Consider the following 24,331-nt stretch of genomic DNA (forward strand, 5'->3'; position numbering starts at 1 on the left):
GATTACAGGGATGCACCAACACGCCTGGCTAACATTTTTTATGTTTTAGTAGAGACAGCTTTCATCATGTTGGCCAGGCTGGTCTTGAATTTCTGACCTCAGGTGATCTGCCTGCCTTGGCCTCCCAAAGTGCTGGGATTACAGGCATGAGCCACTGTGCCTGGTCCTACAGTTTCTTTTGTAAGAAGATGTTTGATCTTACAAAATGCATTTTTTTTCAATGGTATGGGACTATTCAGGTTTTCTTTTTTTTTTTTTCTTGAGTCTGTTTTAAGTTGCATTCTTGTGGGAGTTATTTTCATTGAATTTTTAGCATTTTGGCAAAAAGTTGCTTATAATATAATCTTATTGTCTTCCTATAGCCTGCAGCCACCTGCAGTAATGTCACCTTTTTCATTTCTGAGACTGGACTGAGCATTTGTGCTTTCTTTTTTCATTGATGATTTCTTCAGAGGCTAGTAGTCCATGTTATTAGTTTTGTGAAGAAACGATATTTGGCTTCGTTGATTATATCATTTACACGTACGCTATTTCAGTAATTTCTGCTCTTCTATTTGTGTGCCCTTTTAAACTTTTCTTTGGATTTCCTTTGCTGTTCTGTTTGTATCTCCTTGTGAATTCTGTCCTTCCTTTCCCACATACTCATTTACTTTGTCTACACATTTCTAAGTACTGATATCACTTTATGCCACACATTTTGATATGGTACTTTTTTTCTTTTCTTTTTTTTTGAGACAGGGTTTCATTCCATCACCCAGGCTGGAGTCCAGTGGCACAATCTCAGCTCACTGCAAACTCTACCTCCAGGGCTTGAGTGATTCTCCCACCTCAACCTCCCGAGTAGCTGAGACTACAGGCACATGCCACCACACCTGGCTAAATGTGTGTGTGTGTGTGTGTGTGTGTGTGTATTTTTTTCTGTAGAGATGGGGTTTTGCCATGTTGCCCAGGCTAGTCTCAAACTCATGGACTCAAGTGATCTGCCCACCTCGGCCTCCCAAAGTTCGGGGACAACAAATGTGAGCCACCATGCCTGGCCTGTGGTACTTTCTTAGTAGTGGGAAATATTTCACATTTCCATTATGATTTCTTCATTGACACATGGGTTATTTTAGCAGTATAATTCTCATTTTGAATATATAAGAATCTCTGGTTATAATTTATTTCTAGCTTAAAAGGTAAAAGTATTGACAGAGAACATACCCTATATAATTTCAATATTTTTAATTTATTTAAATTTACTCTAGGGCTTATAATATCATCAATTTGTGTAAATGTCCCATGTATGCTTGAAAAGAATGTGCGTTAAGTAGTCCCACAGCACAGTTTTGTTTATTTGTTTGAGATGGAGTTTCACTGCAGTGCAGTGACGTGATCTCGGCTCAGTGCAACCTCCGCCTCCTGCGTTCAAGCGATTCTTGTATCTCAGCCTCCCAAGTAGCTGGGATCACAGGTGCATGCCACCATGCCCGGCTAATTTTTTGTAGAGACAGGGTTTCACTGTGTTGGCCAGGCTGGTCTCAAACTCCTGGCCTCAAGTGATCCATCTGCCTCAGATCACTTAGATGTGTGAGCCACCGCGCCCGGCCACATGGATCACTTAGATGTGTGAGCCACCACGCCCAGCCCCATGGTGTGCTGTTGTGTATGTGCGTCAATCCGGCCAATTGTGTTAGGGAGCCTGTTCCAACCTTCTACATCCCTCCTGATTCGTTCTATCAATTTCTGAGGAAGATATGCTAAAACCTCCCAAATATGATTGTGAATATGTGTGTGTCTTCTTTTAGTTCTTTACATGTTGAGGCCAGGAGAGGAAAAACTGGAATGATTTTGTGTGTGTGTGTGTGTGTGTGTGACGGAGTTTTGCTCTTGTTACCCAGGCTGGAGTGCAATGGCGCGATCTCAGCTCACTACAACCTCTGCCTCCTGGGTTCAGGCAATTCTCCTGCCTCAGCCTCCCAAGTAGCTGGGACTACAGGCGCGCGCCACCATGCCCAGCTAATTTTTTTGTATTTTTAGTAGAGATGCGGTTTCACCATGTTGACCAGGACGGTCTCAATCTCTTGACCTCATGATCCACTTGCCTCGGCCTCCCAAAGTGCTGGGATTACAGGCGTGAGCCACCACGCCTGGCCTTGGAATGATTTTTTAAACCCACAACAGTGTTAATACAAAGTAAGGCAGGAAATCCCCTCAGAAGAGGTGGGATAAACCAAAAGCACAAAGCAAGAAGGTCTGTTCAAGCCTAAACGGATCAGTCATTCGATCACATTTAAATGGATTAAGGGCTCCCAGTGAAGAGCAAAATTTGTCAAGATGGTTTATGAGATAAAATCTGTAGGTTCTGCATAGGAGTCACATCCAGAACACAAATCCACACAAAGGGCAACAGCATGCCTGGTGCTCTTGACCAAGAACTCTTAGAGGGAGCAGTGAACTGTGGTGCTTGCACCCCCCCAGGCCAGCCTCCTTTCATTAGGTTTCCCAGGGTGGCCAGGAAATCATAGGGACACGAGGAGCCCATTCATTTGTATTTTGAAGCAGAACCTTCACATGTTGCTGCCTGCTGGGGAACTCTGACTGGCACACTGGGAAGGTTGCACCCAGGTCAGCCAGGACCTGTTCGACCAGCCACCCTCCAGGATGGGGTTAGCAGACCTGGAGCCTTCTCTGTCCCCAACCTCAACCCCTGGAACTCCTTTGAGTTCCAAAAGGTCCTTCAGTTTTCCCATCAAAGCGACCATATTTCCTCTTCCAAGCCACAGCGTACAGTTCTTAGAGGAGACGGGCACAGTACCGAAGACCTACACGCATCCAGATTTCCCAATGGATCCCTGATGCTAGAAAGTGTTTCAGTGACTGCGGACAGATCCTGTGTGCACCCCGGGAGTCCTGTGGGAATTCCCCCGATGCTCCCTGGAAGTCTCGAATGTTCTAGAGGATGTCTGGGAGAGGAGGCAGCATGCTGGTGGCACAACCAGCCCCAGCCCAGTGTGGGTCCCCATGGAGCTCCCTTTTACAGGGGTCAGAGCCTTTCTCAGCAACTCAGTATTTCTGAATCCACAGGGTAAGTCCAGCTTAGACCAAGGAGCTGAGTTCCCCCAAATGAAAACTGTGTCAATATTTACTCCAAGAAGGCAAGAGCCCAGTCCTTCGTGGATCCTGGGATCAGGAATGGCTGGTGGTCACAAGGACGAACTCTCCCGGCTGCTCTGTGTGGGGCACAGACCTAGACCTAGAAACCTGCTTCTGAGGGAGGGACATGGCTGCAGACCATGGGACTTCTTACCACTTAAACCTTATAATACACATTCTTAGAACAATTTCAAACTTATACAGTCCAGCTGGATCTGGACCACCTAGACCAGGCTGTCCTGAATACCGTCATCTGTCCTAGCAGGCAAAGGCCAGGAGGGGGCATCTGTGCTGGCACTAGTGAGGCTCAAGCTCTCTTCCCAGCTCTGCTGGTTGAAGTCTGCCTGTGATAGTCACTTAAAACTACCACGCTCATTTGTCAGTGCCTGACAACTAGGGTTTGTGTGATGGCTGTTTGTGAAGCCAGCAAAGCAAAACCACGTGAATGTGCCACACGTTAAGGTGGTCCCTCTCCCATTGAGCCGACAGCCCAGTGGCCTCAGCTTAGAAGTGAAAGGAGAGAAGGGGATACAGGCAGGCAGGATGGGATTGGACCAGCTGCAGCAGGGGTGGGCACGAGTCCTCTCCTCACAGCCAGTCAGGACACGGGTGGTTTCTCTTGTCAACCCTCCTGTGAAACTGTGTCCCACCCCTTGCTGTGTCCCTGAAAGATGCTCCCCACCTATTATCACAAGGAGAGCGCCTCAGGCCGGGGGAGCCTAGAGCCTTTGTCTCCCGGATTCTGTGCAAGCACGGCTGTGAGCAAAGAGCCTCTGTATTTAAACATCCTACTTGCATGACCTTAGGGTCTGTTTCCAGTCACTTTGGGGCTCACTCTAGACCTGAAAGCATCTTCCCATCCCTTTGTGATACTCAGTCTCTAACGGGTACTCCCTGTGCCTGGTGTCCTTGCCCTGCTACTTCCACAGGGTGGCTAAGGGCAAGGGCTTCAGCTCCCAAGCCCCTTGCTCAGCTGCAGGGCACTTAGGCTCCAGATGTGTTCCCAGTGACCCTTTATTTAGGGAACACACCAGGCCCTGCAGCCACAAGGCACTGCTCCTGTAGTCAAGGTGGGCAGCTGGCATGGCCCAGGCCACAGTGCTGGTATCCCAGGCTCCTCAGGGACCTGAAGGCAGGGCCAAGTGTGCCAGCCCACACCAGGCTGGCCCTGCCAGGCAACAGGTACACACACAGTTCCTGAAGCCGCCTCAGGTCAGATGAGGGATTTGGGGCACACAGGTTGCACTTTGCCTGTTGGGAAGATGCTGTGAGGGATTGATAGCCAGGCCGGTTCCCATGTACTGCCAAGCACCAGCTGAGGGGGCCGTGAGAAGGCACATTCCACTCACCAGCACAGAAGTGGGCTAGCAACACCTGGTCATGCCTTTTCCCAAGACAAACCCAAGAGGACTGGCCCAGCCCTTCCGGTGTGTTACAGGCTGAACCGTGCCCCTCCCCAAACATATATGGTGAAGGCCTAACCTCCAGTACCTCCAAATGTGACCTCCCTTGGAGAGGGGTTCTTCTTTTTTTTTTTTTGAGACGGAGTTTCGCTCTTGTTACCCAGGCTGGAGTGCAATGGCGCGATCTCGGCTCACGGCAACCTCCGCCTCCTGGGTTCAAGCAATTCTCCCGCCTCAGCCTCCTGAGTAGCAGGAATCACAGGCATGCACCACCATGCCCAGCTAATTTTTTGTATCTTTAGTAGAGACGGGGTTTCACCATGTTGACCAGGATGGTCTTGATCTCTTGACTTCGTGATCCACCCGCCTCGGCCTCCCAAAGTGCTGGGATTACAGGCTTGAGCCACTGCGCCCGGCCGGAGAGGGGTTCTTTAGAGAGGTCCTCAGGTTAAAACGAACTCATTAGGGTGGGTCACAACCCCATACAACTGCAGCCCTGATAGGAAGGGGGAATTTGGAGTCAGATGTGTAGAAAACGCCATCTGAACAGGAAGACAGACATCACAGGCAAGGAGAAGCCAGAGGCAGATCCCCACTCTCAGCCCAGAGAAGGAACCGACCCTGACAACACCTGGACTCCAGACTTCTGGCTTCCAGGACAGAGACAGCAAGTGCTGCGGTTGAAGCTGCCCAGTCAGGGGTCCTCTGTGCAGCAGCCGCAGGGGACTCACAGAGTATGTGTTCCGGGAGTCCTGTGGGAATTCCCCCACCCTTTCTGGCCCTCTTGAAAGTTCTCAAGGTTGTCTGGGAGAGGAGGCAGCGTGTGGTTGCACAACCGGCCCTGCCCCGGTGTGGGCTCCCCTGGAGCTCCCTTCTACAAGAGGCAGGTCCTTCCTCAGCTAGTCACGTCTTTAATTTCGGAATCCACAGGGGTAAGTCCAGCTTAGACCAAAGGGCTGAGTTCTGCCAAATGAAATCTGTGCCCATATTTACTCCAAGAAGGCAAGAGTCCAGCTCTTCATGGCTCCTGGGATCAGGAATGGCTGGTGGTTAGGAGGCACTCTCCTGGCTGCTCTAGCTGTGTGGGGCGCACATGGCCTGCGCACACCACCCACGTACAAGCTTGGGCAGTTCCAGTGGGAAGGACAGGAGAGGGAAGCAGCGTTGGATTGAATCCCAGGAAGGCCAGACAGAGGCTGAGCAAGGCAGCCCCACAGCAGCCTCCCGAGCAAACAGCACCTGCGGTATCTGCACAGTTGGGACAAAGGGCAGGGCTCCCAGCAACAGGAAGAGAGATTGCATCCCCTGGGAGGGTGGCCTGGGGTGGGGTGACGGGGCTTCCACGACACCACTGTACCCTCAGCAAGAATAAGCAGAGGTGGGGATGAGGAATGCCATTAATGCGCCCCCCACCTTGGATCCCTGTGCTCCCCGCCCCACAGTTCCTCCTGGAGGGCTCTTGGGACTCCTCCCAGCAGGCTGCTCGGCTCCTTGGGCCGGTCTGGGATCCCGGCTGGTGCCACTCTCGAGTTCAGCATGTCTGTATCCGCACTGGTGGCAGGAGAGGCTCCCTGCGGGGGTAAGGCAGCGGGCACTAAAGGGGGAACGGGACTCTGGCGGCCCCCGGCATGTCCCAGGAGGGAGTGTGCTGCTGGTGTCGTGTGGCAGCTGGGTGCGGAGGACCGCAGCTGCTGGGAAGGGCTGCGGTGGAGCCCTGGAGCTTCTGCCGGCGGAGCATCTGGAGGCAGCAGAGGTGCCCGGTGAGCGGTCCCTCTGGAGAGTCCTGGCCGGTCACCAGCCCTGCAGCCCTCTCCCTGGCTGCGCAGAATCTTCGGTTTAGGCCTGGTGGGGCCCTTCTGCCTCCAGTAGGGTAGGTGTCTGTGACCAGGGCCATGAGCCCAGCGAGGTCCCCGAGGGAGGGTCCACATCCAGGAAGCTTGGCCCATCAGCCCAGGGCCTTGGGGGCGCCTCCCCAGCCGATTCACCTGGGTCCTCATGGTGGCCACCTCCTGAGCCAGGCCTGCCAGCGCTGTGGCGAGCCGATCCAGCTTCTCTGCGAGGGCAGCACCAAGGCTGTGCAGCTCCTGCTGCAGGGGCTTCCCACAGGGGCACGGCGGCTGCGGGGACATGACTGGCAAAGCAGGAGGTGCGGCTTCCAGAGGGGGCAGCTCCGGAGCCAGAGACTCACGGGGCGGCTCAGGCGGGCCCTGGGGAAGCAGCTGCCCATGGGTCTTGGCTAAAACCAGAGCAAGGACTGGTCAGAGTTCCTGGTCTGTAAGGACCCGTCTCTCCCCAGCGGTACCCTGAACTAGGGCCTCCTCTAAGGCCCGGCTTCCAGAAGGGAAGGAAGGCGAGTCGGGACTGAGAACACTGATGCCAATGCTTATGACATGAAAACTGGTTGCATCTCCTGGCTGTTCCCCATACTGACAGGCAGGGTACCCGCAGGCTGGGTTTCCATGCTGAGCAGGCTTTCCTAGACTGCAGATTCCTACCGTCTAGGAATTGGGGGGTCTTTGTGTTGTTGATGAGACCTCATGGCAGCCCTGCCTGGGAGTCAGTGAGAAGGGCCCAGAGCACCCAGGACAGCATGAGGCCAAGGCCGTGCGGACCATCCAGGAGATGGGCCAGGAGGGCCAGGCCAGCTAAGGGTCTCCTGCACATTTCTTGTGGGGTTACCCTGGGGCCACTCCAGTACTCAGTGCTCTTGGCGACAGGCAAACCACAAGGGTTCCCACCCCCTTCTGCCTTTACTCTCCCTATTCAGAAGTTGCAGATTCATAGGATTTTAAGTCATAAGCCTTTTTTTTTTTTTTAAAAGGTCACCTAATCCCTCACCCTAAGTTCCCCTGGAGCTGGTCCCAACCCTGGGAAAACCACTAGGAAGGCTTGGCCAGGCCTATGCCATTCCCACCCTGCTCAGCCCCAAGATGGGTGCAGAGATGGCGTCTTCCCCGTTTCTCTGAGCCCCCAGCTATGGTTCTGTCCTTCTCTTTCCAGCACGTTCCAGGGCTTTAAACCCAGGAAAAGGCAAACCCTGGAGTAGCTAAAGGACTCAACCGCTGTTTGGTCAAGTTCTTGGCCTGGAGACTCCAGCCAGGACATATACAGAGGACAGGAGGCTCGGTGGCCCCAGGCAGCTCAGAGCTCTCAGCAAAGCGGTGGCGCTGGGACAGAAGCCAACACCAATAAGAGCACTTGCTGCAGGCCACACTGAAAGCTCCTGGTGTGGGGCTGTCCCCGAGGGACCCAGGGCACCAGGTGCCAGCCCCCTGCATGTCTCCACCATGGGTCCGCAGGGGCAGGTGTGTGACATGGCGCCAATGCTCTCACAATGACTGTGGCCAGGTCATCCTGGCCTCAGTTTCCTCACCTATTCTCTAATGTCCCCTCAAGCCCCAAACTTTGATTCATCACTTCTCAATTTCCACCTCTAAAAGGTGTGTCTGCTTTTATGAAAATCTAACTGGTTCTATAATAAACACTGAAATGAAATATGCAGCCTGAAGCGGCTTACAGGAAGCCTTCCTACCCATGACCCAAACCTGGAAAGCTATTTTCCCCAAGCTGGGACTCTGGGTCCTGGCCCGTGCAGAGGGAATGGGGGAAGCCACCAGTTCACCTGCAACTCTGGGTCTTCTGTGTCCAGGCTCCAAGCCTCTGGATGCTTCACTAACCCTGGGCCCAGGCCTTTTCTCCAGCCGAGAAACAGGGCAGGGATCCCCAGCTGCACCTGCAAAGAGAGCAGAGACCTTGGGGCAGGGAGACGATCGTTTGGCCAGAGCCATTCTGACATACCCTAGAATACCAACCTCTCAACTTTTAAACAATGAGGAAATGAGATGGAAGACGGACACTTGGCCCATGAGGGAGCCTAATTCTGGTGGAAAGGCCCACTGTGGCCCATGTGTGTGGTGCTCCTGCCCTGTCTGGAGGGGGCTCCAGCAGGAGGCAGTGACTGGGGAGGCAGCTGGGAGAAAGGGCTCTGATCTTCTGATATGTGAGTGCTGCCCCAGTGAGACTTCCAAGGGCGTGTGGGGGCATCCTGGGCATGCTGGTCCACACTCAGCCCACTCTGCCATTTTCCACTACGCCCACTGGGTAGTGAGGAATGTGGCACAGCACAGGGCCAGGGCCTGTAAATGGAGCCTGGCAGGAGTTGGGGAGAGCTCCCTCCCCTGGCCATTTCTGGCCTCCTCGTCCTCCTCCCCCTCCTCCACCACTGCTTCTCCCTCCACCCCCTTGTCCTCCAGCACTCCTGAGGGGCCAGGCCAGCAGGTACCCTCTAAACTCTCTTTTCTCCCAGGCAACTGGGACCGGTCTCCCGTCCCACCTTCTGCTTTTCCTGCTGGGAGCAAACAGTGGGTCACAGTGAGACTGAGAAGCAAGGTGGCCTGGGGCAGCAGGCAGCATTTCTAGCTTTCCTAATGCGACACTCTCCAAGACGTCCCCCAGGTGGGGAAATCTCACTTTTGAGACTTTTTTGTTGATTGCCAAGTTTTACAAGCATACACTATTATTGTAGAAATACATCCATATCTGTCTACAGACAGGTGTGTATATTAGCAAGTGTATAGGCCATGTACGTGGCATCAAGCAGGTGGCCCAGACCTCCCTGCAGCTGCTCACCAGCACAGCAGCAGCCCTGCCCTCCCTCTCGGACACAGCTCACCCTACAAGGAACTAAAGCACCGCCAATGTACAAGACTCCCTGGCAAGAGCCAGGCAAAGTGACAGGTGGGACTCAGAGGATCCAGTCTGGACTCCTGGCCCTCTGGGGGATGCACGGGCAACCCCTCAGGAGACCCCAGGCTCACCTGCACCAAGGCTGCTGCAGTATCTGGGCTCTGTTCTCCTGGGGTCTTCACCAGGGCTGCTGCCACTGCTGCCAGTGGGAGTCCCACCGGGGCATGGGGACAGAGGAACAGGAGGCTTACAGCTGGGAAGGCGGTCCCTCTCTAATACCACAAACAAAGCTGGCATCAGAGTGATGACCAGTGCCCTGGCACACACCCCACCATCCTCCCTCCCCACACAGGCTCACCCTGGAGGAGCGGCCTCCAGAGTTCAGGCTCTGGCCTCAGGTCTTCTCCTTCAGAGCCGCTGAAGCTGGAGCTGGAGCTGGAGCTGGAGCCAGGGCTGGGGCTGGTGCCTGCCACGCAGGCAAAGCGTAAGGGTCGCACAGGCAGGATCCCCCTCAGGGCGCTCTCCAGACAGTGCAGCGGGGAGGGCTTGGGGGCAGGCCCTGGGCAGGGGACCAGAGAGTGCTCTGTCATCAGTCTGAAGAGAGCCAGGCCTCTGCCTTAGCGTCTGGGCACACAGAACCAGCCCCCTTTCGGCTCAGCCCACACCCAACATGAGTTCTGGGGGACTCTAAATGGCTCCCTCTCCTGCAATAGAAGTAGGACAAAAATGAAGCCAGAGCCTGGCCAGGACCCCAGCAGCTTTGGAAAGTCTGCCGGGGAACTTTCCGGAAATCTCCAGTCCTTGCAAGCCATTAGCAGTCAGGTTCTAGCCAGGCCTGGGTCTCACAGGCCAGGCGGCCTCTCCCCCAAGGAGGTGCCATCCCTGCACCTGAGTATCTCACAGGGGTCAGAAATCCAAGGGCAGGGTTCTGTTGGGGCCCGCCCTCATCTGGCTGGAGGGTCAGCAACACTGCATGTGGGATGCTGAATAGCAAAGGCATCCCACCAGCCCTGCAGCAGATCCAGGAAGGAATCCTGCTGGAAGTTAAACCAAGAAGCAGCAGTAGACAGCGGGAGCCCCCAAGAAGCTTCTCCACTGGACAAAACTGATGGATGGACACAATGATCTTCCCACCCCCACTTCTTGTCACTTTGTGACACTTTATCTTCCTGTTTAATGAACCTTAGTTTCTGTCCTCTGGGGAAAGGATGAGGCGTAGGGAAGGAACAGAGGGACCGAGAGGGGAAGTCTATTTCCTTGCCAACACCTTAACTAAAGTGTGGCTGTCGGCACTAAGGGCAGGTGCCAGCTCACCCTCTGGGAGCCACCTCCACACTCGTGGCCTGGTGGCCCCGGGGTCTTTGAGCCCCCGCTGTTGGCAGGCAGGGACGCAGCTGGAGGTGAACACCTGTGGGCTGGCCAGATGGAGGCTCCGGGTGGGCGCTTCTCCCCCACCCTGCCCGAGACGGGCTGACTCACAGGCCTCGGCCCTCAGTCCTGTTTTAAAGAGAAACCAGAAGGCCTGTCATCCCCACTGTGTCAGCTTCATACTGCCATAGAAGGGACAGGGAACAGTTTCTGCTGCTGCTGGGCTCTCAGTCACACCAGCATCAGGAGTCGGAAACACCCACCCTGCTGTGTTCCTGGGAGCGCCCGAACCCTCCAGAACCTCTCTGTTTCCAGACTCAGCTGCATGGACCCCTGGGGTCCAGACACTAAGACACGCGGGGCCAGCACGGCCAGGACAAGGACTGGTCAGAGTCCACTCAGCCTCAAGGAGCCAGCTCCAGCTGGGATGGTGGAGCCACAGAGAGTGGCGCTAAGGTGTTCCCGTCCCCGTCACTTGGATGCCAGCAGGTCTGCACATGTGTGCTGAACAGACTATCCGGCTTTCTGGCCTCCAGAAGGCTCTGCCCAGGCCTGTTTCCAGAACACCATGCTGGCTCAGGTGGGAATCTGAGCCCACAGGTGCAGCACCCAGGGCATTCTTGGAGATGCCCTGTCTACGGGCAGGGCCCCGGCAGCCACTATTACCTTCCTTGTCTGCTGTCCAGGTCCTGGGCTCTGCTCTCCTCGGTCCCCTGTCTGCTGCTGAGGAGCAGGGCCAGGCAGGCCATGGCGCAGGCACAGCTATCTCCTTGAGACAGTTCTCCAGACCCTGCAGCGGGGAGCTTCCTGGTGGGCTTCCTGTGAAGAGCAAGTGTTCGAAAATGAGGAGGGCTGTAGCTCAGTCTCTGCAAACCGCAGAAGCCTCTCTTCTGCTGTGTCCAGGGAAGGAGGGTCGCGGGGGTGCTAGGTACAGAGCACTGGACTTGTCAGTCCTGGCCCTGGGGCAGCCCTGCTTTGGCTGCCGTGGAAGAGGCTGGACCTGTCTGGACACCCGCACAGAAGCCTGGCCTGCGGCTGTCATGAGGACACCAGCCACAGGTGTAGGTTCTAGTCCTCCTGAGCACACCTAGCTGCCACCACTGTGAGGGACGACGCATCCTGTGTGGCCAGCACAGGGGATGGCCCTGCAGATGGAATGTGCTAAGACTTCCTTCACCAATCACAGCAGGGGAACAACATAGGCCCCCCGTCGTCTGGGCCAGGACAGGCCAACACACATGCAACTTCAACTCAGCAAGAACTAAACACACCGCAAACGTCCTATTTCCAGTGACAGGTACGCGAGTAACGGGAACTAGATGGACTGAAACACTAGAGCGAGGAGAGCCCTTCCTATGGAGCAGACAGTGCTGCCACTCTCTTTCCTGGAGGTGTCTGCTGATGCTTCTGGGCCCAGGCATAGGGCGAGAGAGCAACCCTCAGAACTTCTGAATGTCCACGGGCTGGAAGGGCAGCGTGGAAAGCAGAGGACCTCCGCATGCATTTTCTCCACAGCACATCCACTGAGTTCTGGGGCAACAGAGGGAGCCAGGAGGTGGCTGGAAGCTTCTGAAAGGCAGTGTGAAATTTCCTGCAGTTTGGGTAAATTAGAAAACAAGCAGGATGCATGTAGCATGCTACCGAGTACCACGCTGCTGTTCCAAAGAAAGCGGTGCTGGTGGCCAAGGAATATGAACGTATACAAACAGGTCAAAGACAAAGGCTGACGACAGACAGGCTGGAGGGGACAACAGATGCTGCCCTCTGTGAGAAGGAGGGCAGTGAACTCACAGCAGTGGGGGGAGGGGCTGGAGGACAGACGAGGGAAGAAGACTTCATTTTTCCCACATAACCATTTTAGCTTTTGAATGAAGCTATGCGATCATATTACCTATGAAGTCAGTTGCATTTTGAGGAAAATGCCCCACACCCAAGGGGTTAATCCGTAGTGGGGCTTGGGATTTCAGGCTGCTGTGGATGCTGGCAGGTCCCAGGCCTTTTCTACAGGCCCCATAGGCCTGGCTAGTGCCGTGGCTGCAGCAAGAGGCCTGTTCAGGAAATATGTTTGCAGCCAGAACACGGGCGAGCGCGGAGGGACCAGGTCCACAGGACAACTCAGACAAAGAAGACTCGGATTATTTGGGTGGGGGAAAGAAGAAGGCCAAGAGGGGATGCTGAGAGTCCCACAAGAGCCCCAAGTCTGCAGCAATGACTCTACTGGAGTGACCAGGGAGGCACAGTCACCAAGCACACTCCTACGTGTCTCTGACATGAACCTCACTGTACATTTTCCTAAACTGCAGGTCAGTCTCATATTACAGGTAATTCTTTGTGGCTAGGGTAAGGAATTCAATGCAAAAGGAAATTGTTATATTTATTTATTTATCAGATGGGGCCTCGCTGTCACCCAGGCTGGAGTGCAGTGGTGTGATCACAGTTCACCACAGCCCCAAATGCCAGGGCTCAAGTGATCCCTTGCCTCTGCCTTCTGAGTAGCTGGGACTAAAGGCATGTGCCCCTCCACCCAGATAATTTTTTAAATTTTCTATAGAGATGGTGTCTTACTATGTTGCCCAGGCTGGTCTCAAACTCCTGGCCTCAACTAATCTTCCTGCCTCAGCCTCCCAAAGTGCTGGTATTATAGGTGTGAGCCACTGTGCCCAGCCCAAAAAGAGATTTTAAAATAAATCTTAGACATTATCCTGTCTCTCCTGAGACAAGTCACTAAAACGGAGCCCCCTCTCCACTCTCAGCTCCCACAACCCACCTAAGATAAGTCCCACCTGTGCTCCTGCCTCAGTATCCCTGGCTCTGCTCTTAGCACTGGCATAGGGGTCTGACCCAGTCAAGTCAGAGAGACCAGGCAGGGGATGTCTTGAGTCTTCCTGATGAGTCCCCAGGATGAACCCCAGCCTTGGGCTGGCCCAGCTCACCTTTTCCAGCCTGCTGCCCCTGACTCCCCACAGGGCTCCCAAAATCCAGGTCCCAGTCGGTGCTGCTGGATGAGGAAAAGCTGGTGGGGGTTCCTCGGGGGGCCAGGGGCCGGGCGGGGACATCTCTCACACAGCCTTGCAGGCCCAGAGGCAGAACAGGCTCCCTGGTCGCTTCTGCAGGGAACAGCACAGTTGTGGTCACCAGGGGGCTCACTGGAGAAGAGACCCCTGGGTCCTGGAGTGCACAGGCACCAGAAGACCCTGTCCTAGGTACCTCCCACTAGGGTTTCCCTATGGTACTGATTAAATTCCTGCAGCACGTTCCCCACAGAAACCCCACAGTGAGTCTCGTGTGACTGGAGAGTTCTGAGAAGGAAGTAGGGCAGGAAGATCTGCACTGGCTGTCACCAAATGCGGGCAGCTGTTTGGGGGTGAGAATGAAAGGGGATCTAGAGGAGTGGGCCTGTGCCTCAAGAGACGGGGAACACAATGACCTCACAGTCCTCAGCATCTGCCTCTGCAGCCCACCCAGGGACACACACCCCACACCCATAGCCACAGTCTACCTTCACTGTGTGATCTGTGGGGCTGCAGTTCAGGCCTCTGAGACCCACAGACTCCTGGCTGGGGGTTCTGTGACCAAGAGGTGGCCGGTGGCTGCAAAGGTGATGGCCTGCTTGGGGGAATGCCCTTCAGACAGGCTTCCAGGGCTTCCAGCGGTGAGCTTGAGGCACCGGCAGCTGGGATGGGAGAGCACCCTGTCACTACCTCCCACACACCCCAACCTTGCCCATCAGGACCGTGGCGGCTGCGCCTGATGTGCTTTCTGCAGGGGTGATAAGTCCTACACCAGGCTCTGGGACCCGACAGGCAAGAAACCCTTCTGTGGGGGACAGATCTGCTCTTGCACCCCACCCCGCTCCCTGGAAGGCATGAAGATAGGAGGGGAGCAAGGAGGGACACATGTTAGCAGGGCCAGCGTCTGGGGCCAGGAATCACTGCAAAGTGAAGGTCCAAGGCAGGGGGGCTTGGGCAAGGGCCTGGGCTGAGGAGGACCTGGAGGAAGGGGTCCAAGGAGGACCACTGCTTGGGAAGGAAGACCAGGGGACAGCTCCCTGCTGAGAGCTGCTTTCCTGGAGTCTGGGGTAACCCTGCCAGGGACTGACAAGCACATGGTGAAGACCACCGGAGCGGCCAACCCCAGGCCTCACCTTCAGCCACAGTCAACCCCAGGCCTCACCTTCAGCCACAGCCAAACCCCCTCACCTTCAGCCTCAGCCAACCCTAGACCTCACCTTGAGCGTCAGGGCCCCAGCTGGCCCCAGAGACTCCTCTGGTGTCTCTGATGGCAGAGGGGCTGAGGGACTGTCTGCCAGGCTGAGAGGATGTGGGTCCTGGGGGGCTCTGGACCCAGTTGTTCTCCATCTTCACAGAGACCAGGCCACCAGCTCCAGGACCAGGACGGGGAGCGGGGGTCAGGAGGTGTCCAGACCCTGCAAGAAGAGGCCACTAGGAAGCCCAGGATTCAGGCCTCAACTCGCCTTGAGAGTCCCTTGAACCCTTAATAGGGTTAGGAGGGGCTTCCAAGACCCCTGTGCCTCCATGGCAGTCACCGGCTCAGACTGCTGTCACTTGTCAATCACCAGTGTAGAGACTGAGTCACACAGCTCCTCTCCTACCACGGCCCCTTGGGGTGCCTCCGAGGTTTCCTCCAGGCCTTAAGTCCCTGGACAGCACCAATCATGTCTTTCCCCATGGCCAGCATGCCTGACTCCACCCAGCTGCCCAGGGCTTTGTTCTGAGAAGCAACAAGCTGAGGTGACATGCACGGAAATGTGAACCCATGTGTGGGCTGGGTGGGCAAAATTAGGATTTGGGGTTCCCAGCCCTCACACACATAGCAGGAACCCCAAATTTCAGTTATGCCAACCTGGCTCAAACACACAGGGACCCTAAATCACAACGATGAGCTGGCGTCTGCTGGGCTAGAACTCTACCCTCACTTTCTTGGTCTTGCTCCCTCCCCACTTTCCTTTTGGTACGTCCAGCTCTTCCTCAAAGAGCCAGCCTACGAATTCTCAAGTGCTGCCCAAGCCCCTCCTACACAGCTTACTCCATTTACACAGTGGGGATCCCCTGCATCTGGCTCCACTCCCTGACAGGCCAGTGTTGGGGCCTGAGTGTCTATGGTGGGGCCACATACAGCCCTGCCTGGGGCAGGGTAATGGAGGACGTCTGGGGGCCTTCCCAGCTCAGTGAGAAGCCTTTACCTCCAGAACCTCTTTTCCAGGCCCCTGGATCCTCCTGTAGTCGTGGGTCCCCCACTCCTGAGGGACTGGGATGCCTGGCCTGGGCCTCGGGAAGCTCCTTCAGACAGTTCAGCAGACCCTGGAGGGGACAGTCCCCTGAAGCTGCCTCTGTCTTCACTAAAGGAAAAAGGAACACGTTTTCACCTGGAGCCCAGTATCCTCAGCCTTCATGACAAACAACAAACAGAGGACAAGTTAGAAGGGCATAGGGCCAACTCTGAAGATGAGGATCTTCCAGCGGCTCACAGAGTCTAGTGGGAGCCACCGTCTTCTCTGTGCCTGGGTCCACCCACCTGCTAGAAATGGATGGGGCAAAGAGGGAAGGCATGGAAGTCGCCCTGAAGGCAGACATGTGGCATGTCTGAGGACAAATTGAGAGAAGTGGGCTGTTGGGGTCACTGCTCAAGACCGCTCTGTGGGTCCTGAGCAGAACTTACATCGGAGATCGATGGAGTTGTACAGTAAGTACATGACTGCGGTTAAGCTCACCGTGACCCTGTGTGTGGGAATGGCCAAGGCTCAAGACATCAGCAGCTTTCAGGGTCTGACTCCAAGACCCGTGCCCCGGCCCCTACACCATGCTGTCCAGAGCCCAAGCCCACCCCATGCATCATGCCTGGCGTCAACACAAAGTGACACATGAGCACTGCAGTTCTTCCCCTCGGGTCCCAGGCTGGGAGGAGGAAAGGACATGAAGAAACCAGGGCAAAGCCTGCTTCCAAGTTTCCTTTTCTCAGCTAACCAAGCGCTGGCCTTAAGAGAGCCACCTGGCTCCAGAAAGGTGACACTGGCAACACAACAGTGGCCAAGCTGGTAACAATTCCTCAGGGAGACAGTTTGGAGCAGGAGGAATCGCTGCTGAAATGCAAACCAAGCTTCAGAGGCCTGGGCCTGAGACCCCAGCACTCACCTGCCCAGGGTGGGCTCCCAGGCCCCAGGTCTGCTTTGGATGGCCTGGACGTGCCCAGGCTGGGCAGAGGTGGTAGGAAGGTTGGGGATGTCTCAGGGTGCTGGGGCCCAGGCACGAGGATTTCCTTCAGACAGTTGATGAGGCCTTGCAAGGGGCTGTTCCCAGGAGAAATTCCTGTGGCACACACAAGGTTGGCCGACGTCAGTGCAGTCCTGACAGGGCCCCAGGGCTGCAGCAGGCACTCAGGTCTCTGGGCAGCTGAGAGTCCCGCCCATGAGAATATGTTTGTGGAGCTGCCACCAGGCCAGGACGGGGAGCAGCATGCCCTCATGTGAACTAAACAGGCCTCCCCTTCATCACACCCCTCAGGAAAGCCCGCCTCTCACCGGCCTGTGAGGTCCCTCTCTCCTGTCCTCCCTGGCTCTTCCTCTCGCCAGGGCTAAGGGTCGGAGGGCTGGGCTCCCCGCCAGGGGCTCCTGGGCCTTCCTTCCTCGTAGGCCATGGTTTATTGGCAGTTCCTATTGCAGGAGAAGACAGGAGGGCCTTTCTAGCCCCAGCTCCAGATGCCAGGAGTCACCTCAGATCAGATCTGGTCCCCGCAGAGGACAGCCCTCTCCAGCTGCCCAAGTCCCTGCTCCAGGAGGGCTGAGGGCCTTTCCCTGGTTCTTTCTGGTTTAACTGTAAACAGCAAGACTGTTGGTTCACTGTGAACACCCGAGACCCTTCCCTGAGCCCAGCCTCCAAATTTGGCTCAGCAAGTGATGTTGGCAACCTGGACATGTAAGCCACAATCTCACACTCACGCTTCTCAGACCAGGGCACACAGAGCCCCAGAGCAAGGGTGCCCAACAACTCCTGGACACCAGATGAAACCACAGCTCAATGGGGTATGTTTCTGGGGGGTGACAAAGCCACGCAGAAACCACCGTGAAAAAGTCAGAGCTGCCCTCTCGCCAGCTATGCCCATGTTCTCCAAGGGTGGCACATGGCCTGGCCGTGGGGAACAGCAGGTGACTCTGCCTCCCCACCTGTGACAGTTTTATTCCATATTAATTTCAATTATTTTTCATAAAAAGTTAGACAAATGCAAAATTTGTGAGAAGTTTTAAAAATAAAATGTGACCCCAGAGAAATCCTAGTAGCTCCCCTTGCCCTGCGCTGCTGTTAGGGTTGCCGTGATGAGATGATCTGAGGTCAGGCCAGTGCACACAAGTGTGCGAATGTTCCTGCCGCGGGCCTGCGTGTTAGAAACTGCCGGAGGCTTTCTGTGCACAAGTACTCAGAGATCCGGGCAGGATAAGAGCCTCCCAGGGACTGGGTATCACACCTCTTCTTTGGTGTTTACACCAGAAGCTAAACATGTCCTGCTCCCTGGGGTACTTTGTCAACAAGAGAATGGAGCCACAAGGGAACTGAGTCTTAGAAAAAAATGAAGAGGGCATAGGCTCCAGGTTCCCTGATGCCGCAGTCAGGGCTCTTGAAATGCTGGTTCTCCCTATCCCTGCTGTGTCAGACTCACTGGGAGGGAGAGGACTTCCCTGGACTGCATCACCAGGTGGGCCACTGGAGCACGAGCTGTCGGTGGGTGTGGTGGCCAGGCGGGACTGGCTGGCAGGGCCGTCCGGAAGGCAGTTGAGCAGGCCTCGCAGAGGGCAAGGTTCTCTTGCCACAGCTGCTATCAGGAAAGAGGGAGAAGACAACAGCTGGTAAGATGCCCCTAACATGGTCACACGGTCACATTCTGGGTCCCTTCCTTGCCATGTGCTGTTAACAATGACCAGGATGTCAGCCATCACTGGGCTCTGAGTAGGGCCACGGGGCATGGGGGATGACAAAGTCACACAGAAACCACCATGAAAAAGTCAGAGCTGCCCTCTCCCCAGCTATGCTCACGGCCTGGCCATGGGGAACAGCAGGTGACTCTGCCTCCCCACCTGTAACTGGGAGCCCACACACTGTGCAGCGCCATGGACTCTTGCTTCATCGTGGGGAGTGCAGAGGAGGCTGTGTGTGCTGCCTCTGCTATCTGACTTACCCTCGGGGCTCGCTCGCTCTCCATCCAGGCTGGCTCCCTGGCTCTCACTCTCGGGGCTATCCATGGCACCCTTGACTTCCCCAAACAAGAACTCTGGGATCTCCTTCACCAGCTGCACCAGGGCGGTGAGGTGCAGGCTGTGCCGGGGCTGTCCCCCTGCAGAGACCACAGTGAGCCCCGTGCCCCTGTGGCTGCTCAGCACTCACACCTATGTGTGTGTTTCACAGCCAGCATCCCACACAATCCTCCCAGCCACAGGAGGAGCAGCCAGAGGAGACACTGTGTCCCATGAGATGTAGAGGACTTGGGCTCAGGCCAGGCACTCTGGCCAAGGGAAAGCCAGGGCATGGGGCCAGGGCCTGGGTAACAGGGCTCTTCTGTTCTCTGTTACTCATGAATCTCCCTGCCTCAAAGGGGGATGCCCAGGCGGGCTGCTTCCACACCTCTCCCACCATCTGGGCTCTCTGCCTTTCCCGGAACCCCCTAAATGCCCAGCTTCACCCAGTCTGAGCCAGTGGAGCACATCCACCATCTGAGGTCTTGGGATGTGAGCCTTGTGGCAGGACTTTTGGGAGCTGTGGGCAGGTTCTGCAGGGGTGGCTGGGATAAGGCTTCAGGGTGGTGGCAGGTGGGAGGCCTGAGGCAAGAGGCAATCTCCAGGGTGACCCCAGGCTTCCTCTGAGTGCTTCCCTGCATGACAGGCTTCCAGCCCAGAGGCATGAGGGGTGGAAGTCCAGGAGGCTGTGGTAGGGGAGCCAGGGAGATGGGAGGCTGGACTGGGCAGGCTGAGGTTGTGCACTGCCAGTGGCTGAGGACTTGTGTGTGGGAGAAGTCTGCCAGATAACTTACCCTGGGGACCTCCGCAACCAGCAGGCTCCTGCCCCTCATCAGTGCGGCTCCCTCCCCCAATAGCTCCTCCAGGCTCTGAGGGTGACAGGAAAGCAGAGAGGGGGAGCAGCTCAGCTGTCCCTGGGAAAGAAGAGGGAACTGTGGCCCTGGAAATGGAGTGACCCCACCTTGCACATGGCCACGGAGCAGCCCAGGCCACTGCGTGTCTGTGCATGTTCACATGATCACTTACACTCAAAGAACCACAGAGTGGCTGGAACCTCAGAGGCCACCGCATACCCCCCACCAAACTGTACATAGAACCGGGCCCAGGGACGCAGAACAGCAGCAGCGTGAACAATCCCCAGATGGAAAGACTAAGGCTGCCGCGTCCCAGGGACCATGGTCTCCCTTCCACCGCCCACCCGGCTCCTGCCGCATGTGCTGCTGCCTCCCATCCTTACCCACGGACACCAGCGTCTCGTAGTTCTCCCGCATCACGTCTCGGTAGAACTCCCTCTGCCCCTCCTCCAGGAGCCGCCACTCCTCCTCCGAGAACCTCACAGCCAAGTCCTTGAAGGTGATGGACACCTGCAGGCACAGTCTCCGGGGGGGTTGGTTGTTCTATCCCAGGGGGCCCAGCCTAGATGTCCCTGTACCTGGTGACCCTGCCCGGGCCTCCAGGTGCATGCTGGGGAGCAGGAGAATAGCCAGAGCCCGGGACAGGGTATGAGGTAGGAATCCCCTCAGGAGACAGTGCTGGCGGTGAGCTGCGTCCCTGCAGACACCTAACCCCCGTGCCTATAAATAGGACCTTATTTAGAAACAGGGTCACTGCAGAGGGAATTAGTTAAGATGAGGTCATACTCCTAAGTAGGGGGTCCCTTAGTCCAGTATGACTCATATCCTTATCAGAAGAGACACAGAGACAGACACACGGGGAGAAGAAGGCTGTGTGAAGACAGGCAGAGACTGGAGCGATGCCACCACAAGTCAAGGAATGCCCAGGGCCACCAGAAGCCACGAGAGGCAAGAAGGATCCTGCGCAGAGCCTCGAGAGGGAGTGTGGCCCTGCCCACACTGTGACGTGGGGGCTCCAGGCCTGCAGAGCTGTGAGAGAATACGCTGCCATTGTTCACCCCATTTGTGTGCAGGTTAGAGAAGTGCTCAGAAGAAACCTGGGGCTGCCCTTGGAAGCTGTGGGTCACCAGAGTCCCCTGCACTCTGTACCCCATCTCCTAGTCTCTGTACACATCTCCTCCTATCCTGGGGCTTCTTAAAATAACAGGAACATTTTTGTCTACGTTTCTTTAAAAATGGTCCTTCAGTGGACTTTAACGTGGCCCTCAGACACTAGAAAATGACCAGCATCAAGAAGCTTGAATTTAAAATTATGGAAAAATTAACTGTGCAAATTAAGCAAACAGGAGGTAAATTATGGGAAGGGTCCTTCCTGTTGAGAATGAATGTTAAACTATTTATCTGTAAGAACGAATTCCTGAAGAAAACGAAACGCTCCTAATAAAGCAAAGATAATTCACCAGTTGTTTCATCTGCTCAGGGCAGTGATTTTAATTAATTAATAAAGACAGGATATTATTGCCCAGGCTGGTCTTGAACTCCTAGGCTCAAGTGGTCCTCCCACATTGGTCTCCCAAAGTGCTGGGATTACGGGCGTAAGCCACCATGCCCGCCCAAGTCAGTGATTCTAAAAACCGTCCCAGATCAGGTGTGGTGGCTTCTGGCCTATATGGTGAAACCCCATCTCTGCTAAAAATATAAAAATTAGCCAGGCGTGGTGGTGGGCGCCAGTAATCCCAGCTACTTGGGGGGCTGAGGCAGGAGAATCACTAGAACCTGGAGGCGTAGGCTGCAGTGAGCCGAGATCATGCCATTGCACTCCAGCCTCTATCTCAAAAAACAAAACAAAACAAAACTGTCCCTGTCCCATGCAGTCACACCTACCAGTGCCGGGGCAGTCCCTCCTGTGACTGCCTGCCTGCGGCCCAGAGGCCCATGGGAGAGGTCCCATGGCCTTCACCTCCTGCCTCGATGTGCAGACTCTCCCTGAGCAAACCTCTGTGGCTCTGGCCCAGGTATGGTCACTCCCTCTCAGGAACAGTCTCAGACACCCTCCAAAACTTTTCTGAAAGAGTCATAAACATTTCTTCCTGGTGTCTTGGAACAGAGAAAATGTAGCCAACACCAGGGTCTACACAGAACAGCTCACAGAGCAGCTCTAGACCGCTGTCCTTAGGAAGGCAAGGCCTGCTTGGCGGGAGGGCCCCGGGCTGGCTTCTAGGCATTTAGGTGCCAGGAGGCTTCCCACCATTTCCTAAATGATGAGAGTGGCTCAAGATGCCTAGATTGCACAAACAACCTTGTGTGTGCCACACCCCTGCCTTCCTTCTGGGAGTCTGGAATTTTGGTTCATGCCAGGCAGAGGACTCCCACGTGACATTTTAGTGGCTCAACACAGAGCTCGCAAGGTAGGTCTGAGCCCTAGGTAAGAGCACCACATCAGCTGTGCTGGTTCCACTGGTACCACTGCTGGCCTGATGTGGCTGTTAAGAAGTTCTGGACCCAGAGGCTGGGGCAGAGCATGGTGACTGGGGCTTGGCCTCAGGAGCCAGGCTGCCAGAATTCCAATCCCTGCCTTGTTTCATATTAGTTTTGAGACCTCAGCCAAACCTAACCCATCTGGGTCTCAGTGAACTCACCTGTAATATGAGGATCACAACAACCTACCTCACAGAGATGTTGTGAAGACAAAACAAATATGGGAAGACTGCCTGGAACCAATGCAGGGACTATTAACACTAAGTGCTACGATTAGTAATACTGCAACCAGGCCTATCTGCCTAACACCCACTTGCAGGTCTGCCCCGCCAGCTGAGCTCTTCCACACACTGCTCCTGACCACCGGTGCCTCTCGCTCCAGGCTAAATATATCCCCACTCTTCCAGGAATCCTATGAGATGCTTTCCAGGCCTCTCACCAGCTCAGCCTCAAGGCAGACTGTTTTGAGACCAAATTCTTATAAAATGCAAATGGGAACTGACTGTGGCCAGGGTAGGCGCTTCTGCCAGTGGCCTCCCTCTGCCCCAAAAAAGCAAAGGAAGAGTGAGGGTTTTGTATGTGAGGGAGAGAGCAAGTGTGAGAGTGCAAATACTAGGCCACAACACTCGTCTTCGGGAGGAAGAAGGCCACCATGGCTGGCTATGCCCACGCACCACCAGACTTCCTTCTCAGGCCTCACTTCACCTCCATTCCCCAACTAATGGAGAAAAGCTTTCTGGGCTGATCCGGGAGGCTGTAACCTGGCACACCGGTCCTCCTAACACAGTCTTCCACTGTGTCACCAGCCCAGCACAAAAACTGCAGCTTCAGTGGCTACTGGACCTGTCCCTCTCTCAGGGTCCTTCCCAGCCCACACCTGCTCTCCAGGTGGGAGTGGGTATCAGGCTCGGGCTCCCAGATCAGACCCTGGCCCAGGACCCCTCAACCTGGAGGCTGTGCTCACAATCCCCTGGCCTTCTGGAAGCCCTCCTTGCTCCCCTCCACCTGACTGTAACCTACCACTCCCCAAGGTCACTCCTGGCCACCTTTTCCATGAAGCTACGTGGCGTGAGGATATTCCCCTCCCCAAACATCAGATCTGAAAGGTCAGTGGCCCAAACTCATCATTTTACAGAACAGGAAACTGTGGTATGTGGTATGGGGACGCCCTAGGATGGGGCCATGGGCATGTCTCAGCAAGGTTGTCCCTGGGCTACTTAACTGTGCAGCCAGCCCTGAAAAGGACACTTGACTGTCCCTGCCCAACAACATCCAATTTGCCTGGCCTCTCCTTTCTCCCCAAATGCTTGGGAGCACTAATGATGCCAAGGGCCTGGCACAGTGTATGCTCTGCCTAGCACACACTACCCCCCATCCATGGCGACCTCAGACTGGCCGAAGTTCAGGAGCCACCACGGTCGCAGAACTGGCTCCAGATGTCCATCCAGAAGGACGTGCAGCAGCTCCCCACTGGTATCAGCACCAGAGTTTCCTGGCATCGTTACAGCCCAAACAAAACTCAGCCCAAACGGTTCCCAGGCTGTCACAGCCTTGGGCTCTCCCTCCAGCTCTTGGATCTAAACATCTTACCTGGAGGCTGCCCAGGACAAAACTTGGGACTCGTTCTATCTTCTGTTTCTCCCCGTTTTCACGTCCCCATCCCCCCGGGATCCAGGATTCCACCAAGAATAGAAGTATGAGATTTACTCTCTCCCTCCGAGGCCTTCATGCCCACCCTACCAGGATAACTTTTAATAATAGAAGCCACGCCAAGGGGATTTCCCCAGGTGGATACTGGGACGTGGGTACCCGGGGGGCGGAGAACTGGAGGGAGGTTGTCTGAGGACCTGAACTTCCCGGCACGAATCCCCGAGCATCAGGCCTGCCCTGCCCCGCCCAGCCGATCCCGAAGTTGAGGGGTCCCAGCTCTTTTCCGCCCAGCAGCCTTCGGGGCCGCACTGCGCCGAGGGGTCCGCGCGTCCGCCTGCCTTACCTTGCGCGCCATCCCCGGACTCAGCCTCCCCGCCACTCCTCGGTTTCCGGCGCGGCCCCGCCGCGGGTGCGCGCGACCCTCGTAGGCGGCGGCCCAGGTCGGCGCAGGAGGAGGCGGGGCCCTGGGCCGCGGGGGAGGGGCGGGGATGAGCGCACCCGGGCCCCCCTCCAGC

The 24,331-nt window shown here is 55.7% G+C and overlaps 1 protein-coding gene across 35 annotated transcripts; it reads right to left on the reverse strand.

Annotated features, from left to right (window-relative positions):
- Nucleotides 1-5,429: 5,429 nt before the first annotated feature.
- On the reverse strand, nt 5,430-24,212 carry KRABD3 (KRAB domain containing 3). Of its 35 annotated transcripts, none has more exons than XM_078343495.1 (18): nt 24,160-24,212; nt 21,573-21,753; nt 20,072-20,198; nt 19,629-19,748; nt 18,780-18,935; nt 18,264-18,416; nt 17,131-17,262; nt 16,745-16,918; nt 15,796-15,951; nt 14,821-15,018; nt 14,092-14,265; nt 13,526-13,699; nt 11,259-11,411; nt 10,539-10,721; nt 9,583-9,783; nt 9,356-9,496; nt 8,161-8,271; nt 5,430-6,774 (listed from the first exon to the last, which is right to left on the reverse strand). In XM_078343495.1, the coding sequence occupies exons 3-18, from the start codon at nt 20,103-20,105 to the stop codon at nt 5,936-5,938; spliced, it is 3,099 nt and encodes a 1,032-aa protein (XP_078199621.1). In that variant the 5' UTR covers nt 20,106-20,198; nt 21,573-21,753; nt 24,160-24,212; the 3' UTR covers nt 5,430-5,935. The 35 variants fall into 35 exon arrangements, with proteins under 35 accessions (XP_078199621.1, XP_035110334.3, XP_078199623.1 ...); XM_035254443.3 differs by having other exon boundaries at nt 18,264-18,419; XM_078343497.1 differs by having other exon boundaries at nt 20,072-20,211.
- Between the last annotated feature and the right edge of the window lie 119 nt (nt 24,213-24,331).

This window comes from Callithrix jacchus, chromosome 11 (assembly GCF_049354715.1).
Source record: "Callithrix jacchus isolate 240 chromosome 11, calJac240_pri, whole genome shotgun sequence".
NCBI classification, from domain to species: Eukaryota; Metazoa; Chordata; class Mammalia; order Primates; family Cebidae; genus Callithrix; species Callithrix jacchus.

Coding starts and splice junctions, on each gene's coding strand:
- KRABD3 (XM_035254437.3), bottom strand. Junction 18,420..18,779: donor AGAGCGAGCGAGCCCCGAGG/GTAAGTCAGATA, acceptor CTTTCCTGATAG/CAGCTGTGGCAAGAGAACCT. Junction 10,722..11,258: donor CTGGACAGCAGACAAGGAAG/GTAATAGTGGCT, acceptor TCTTTAAAACAG/GACTGAGGGCCGAGGCCTGT.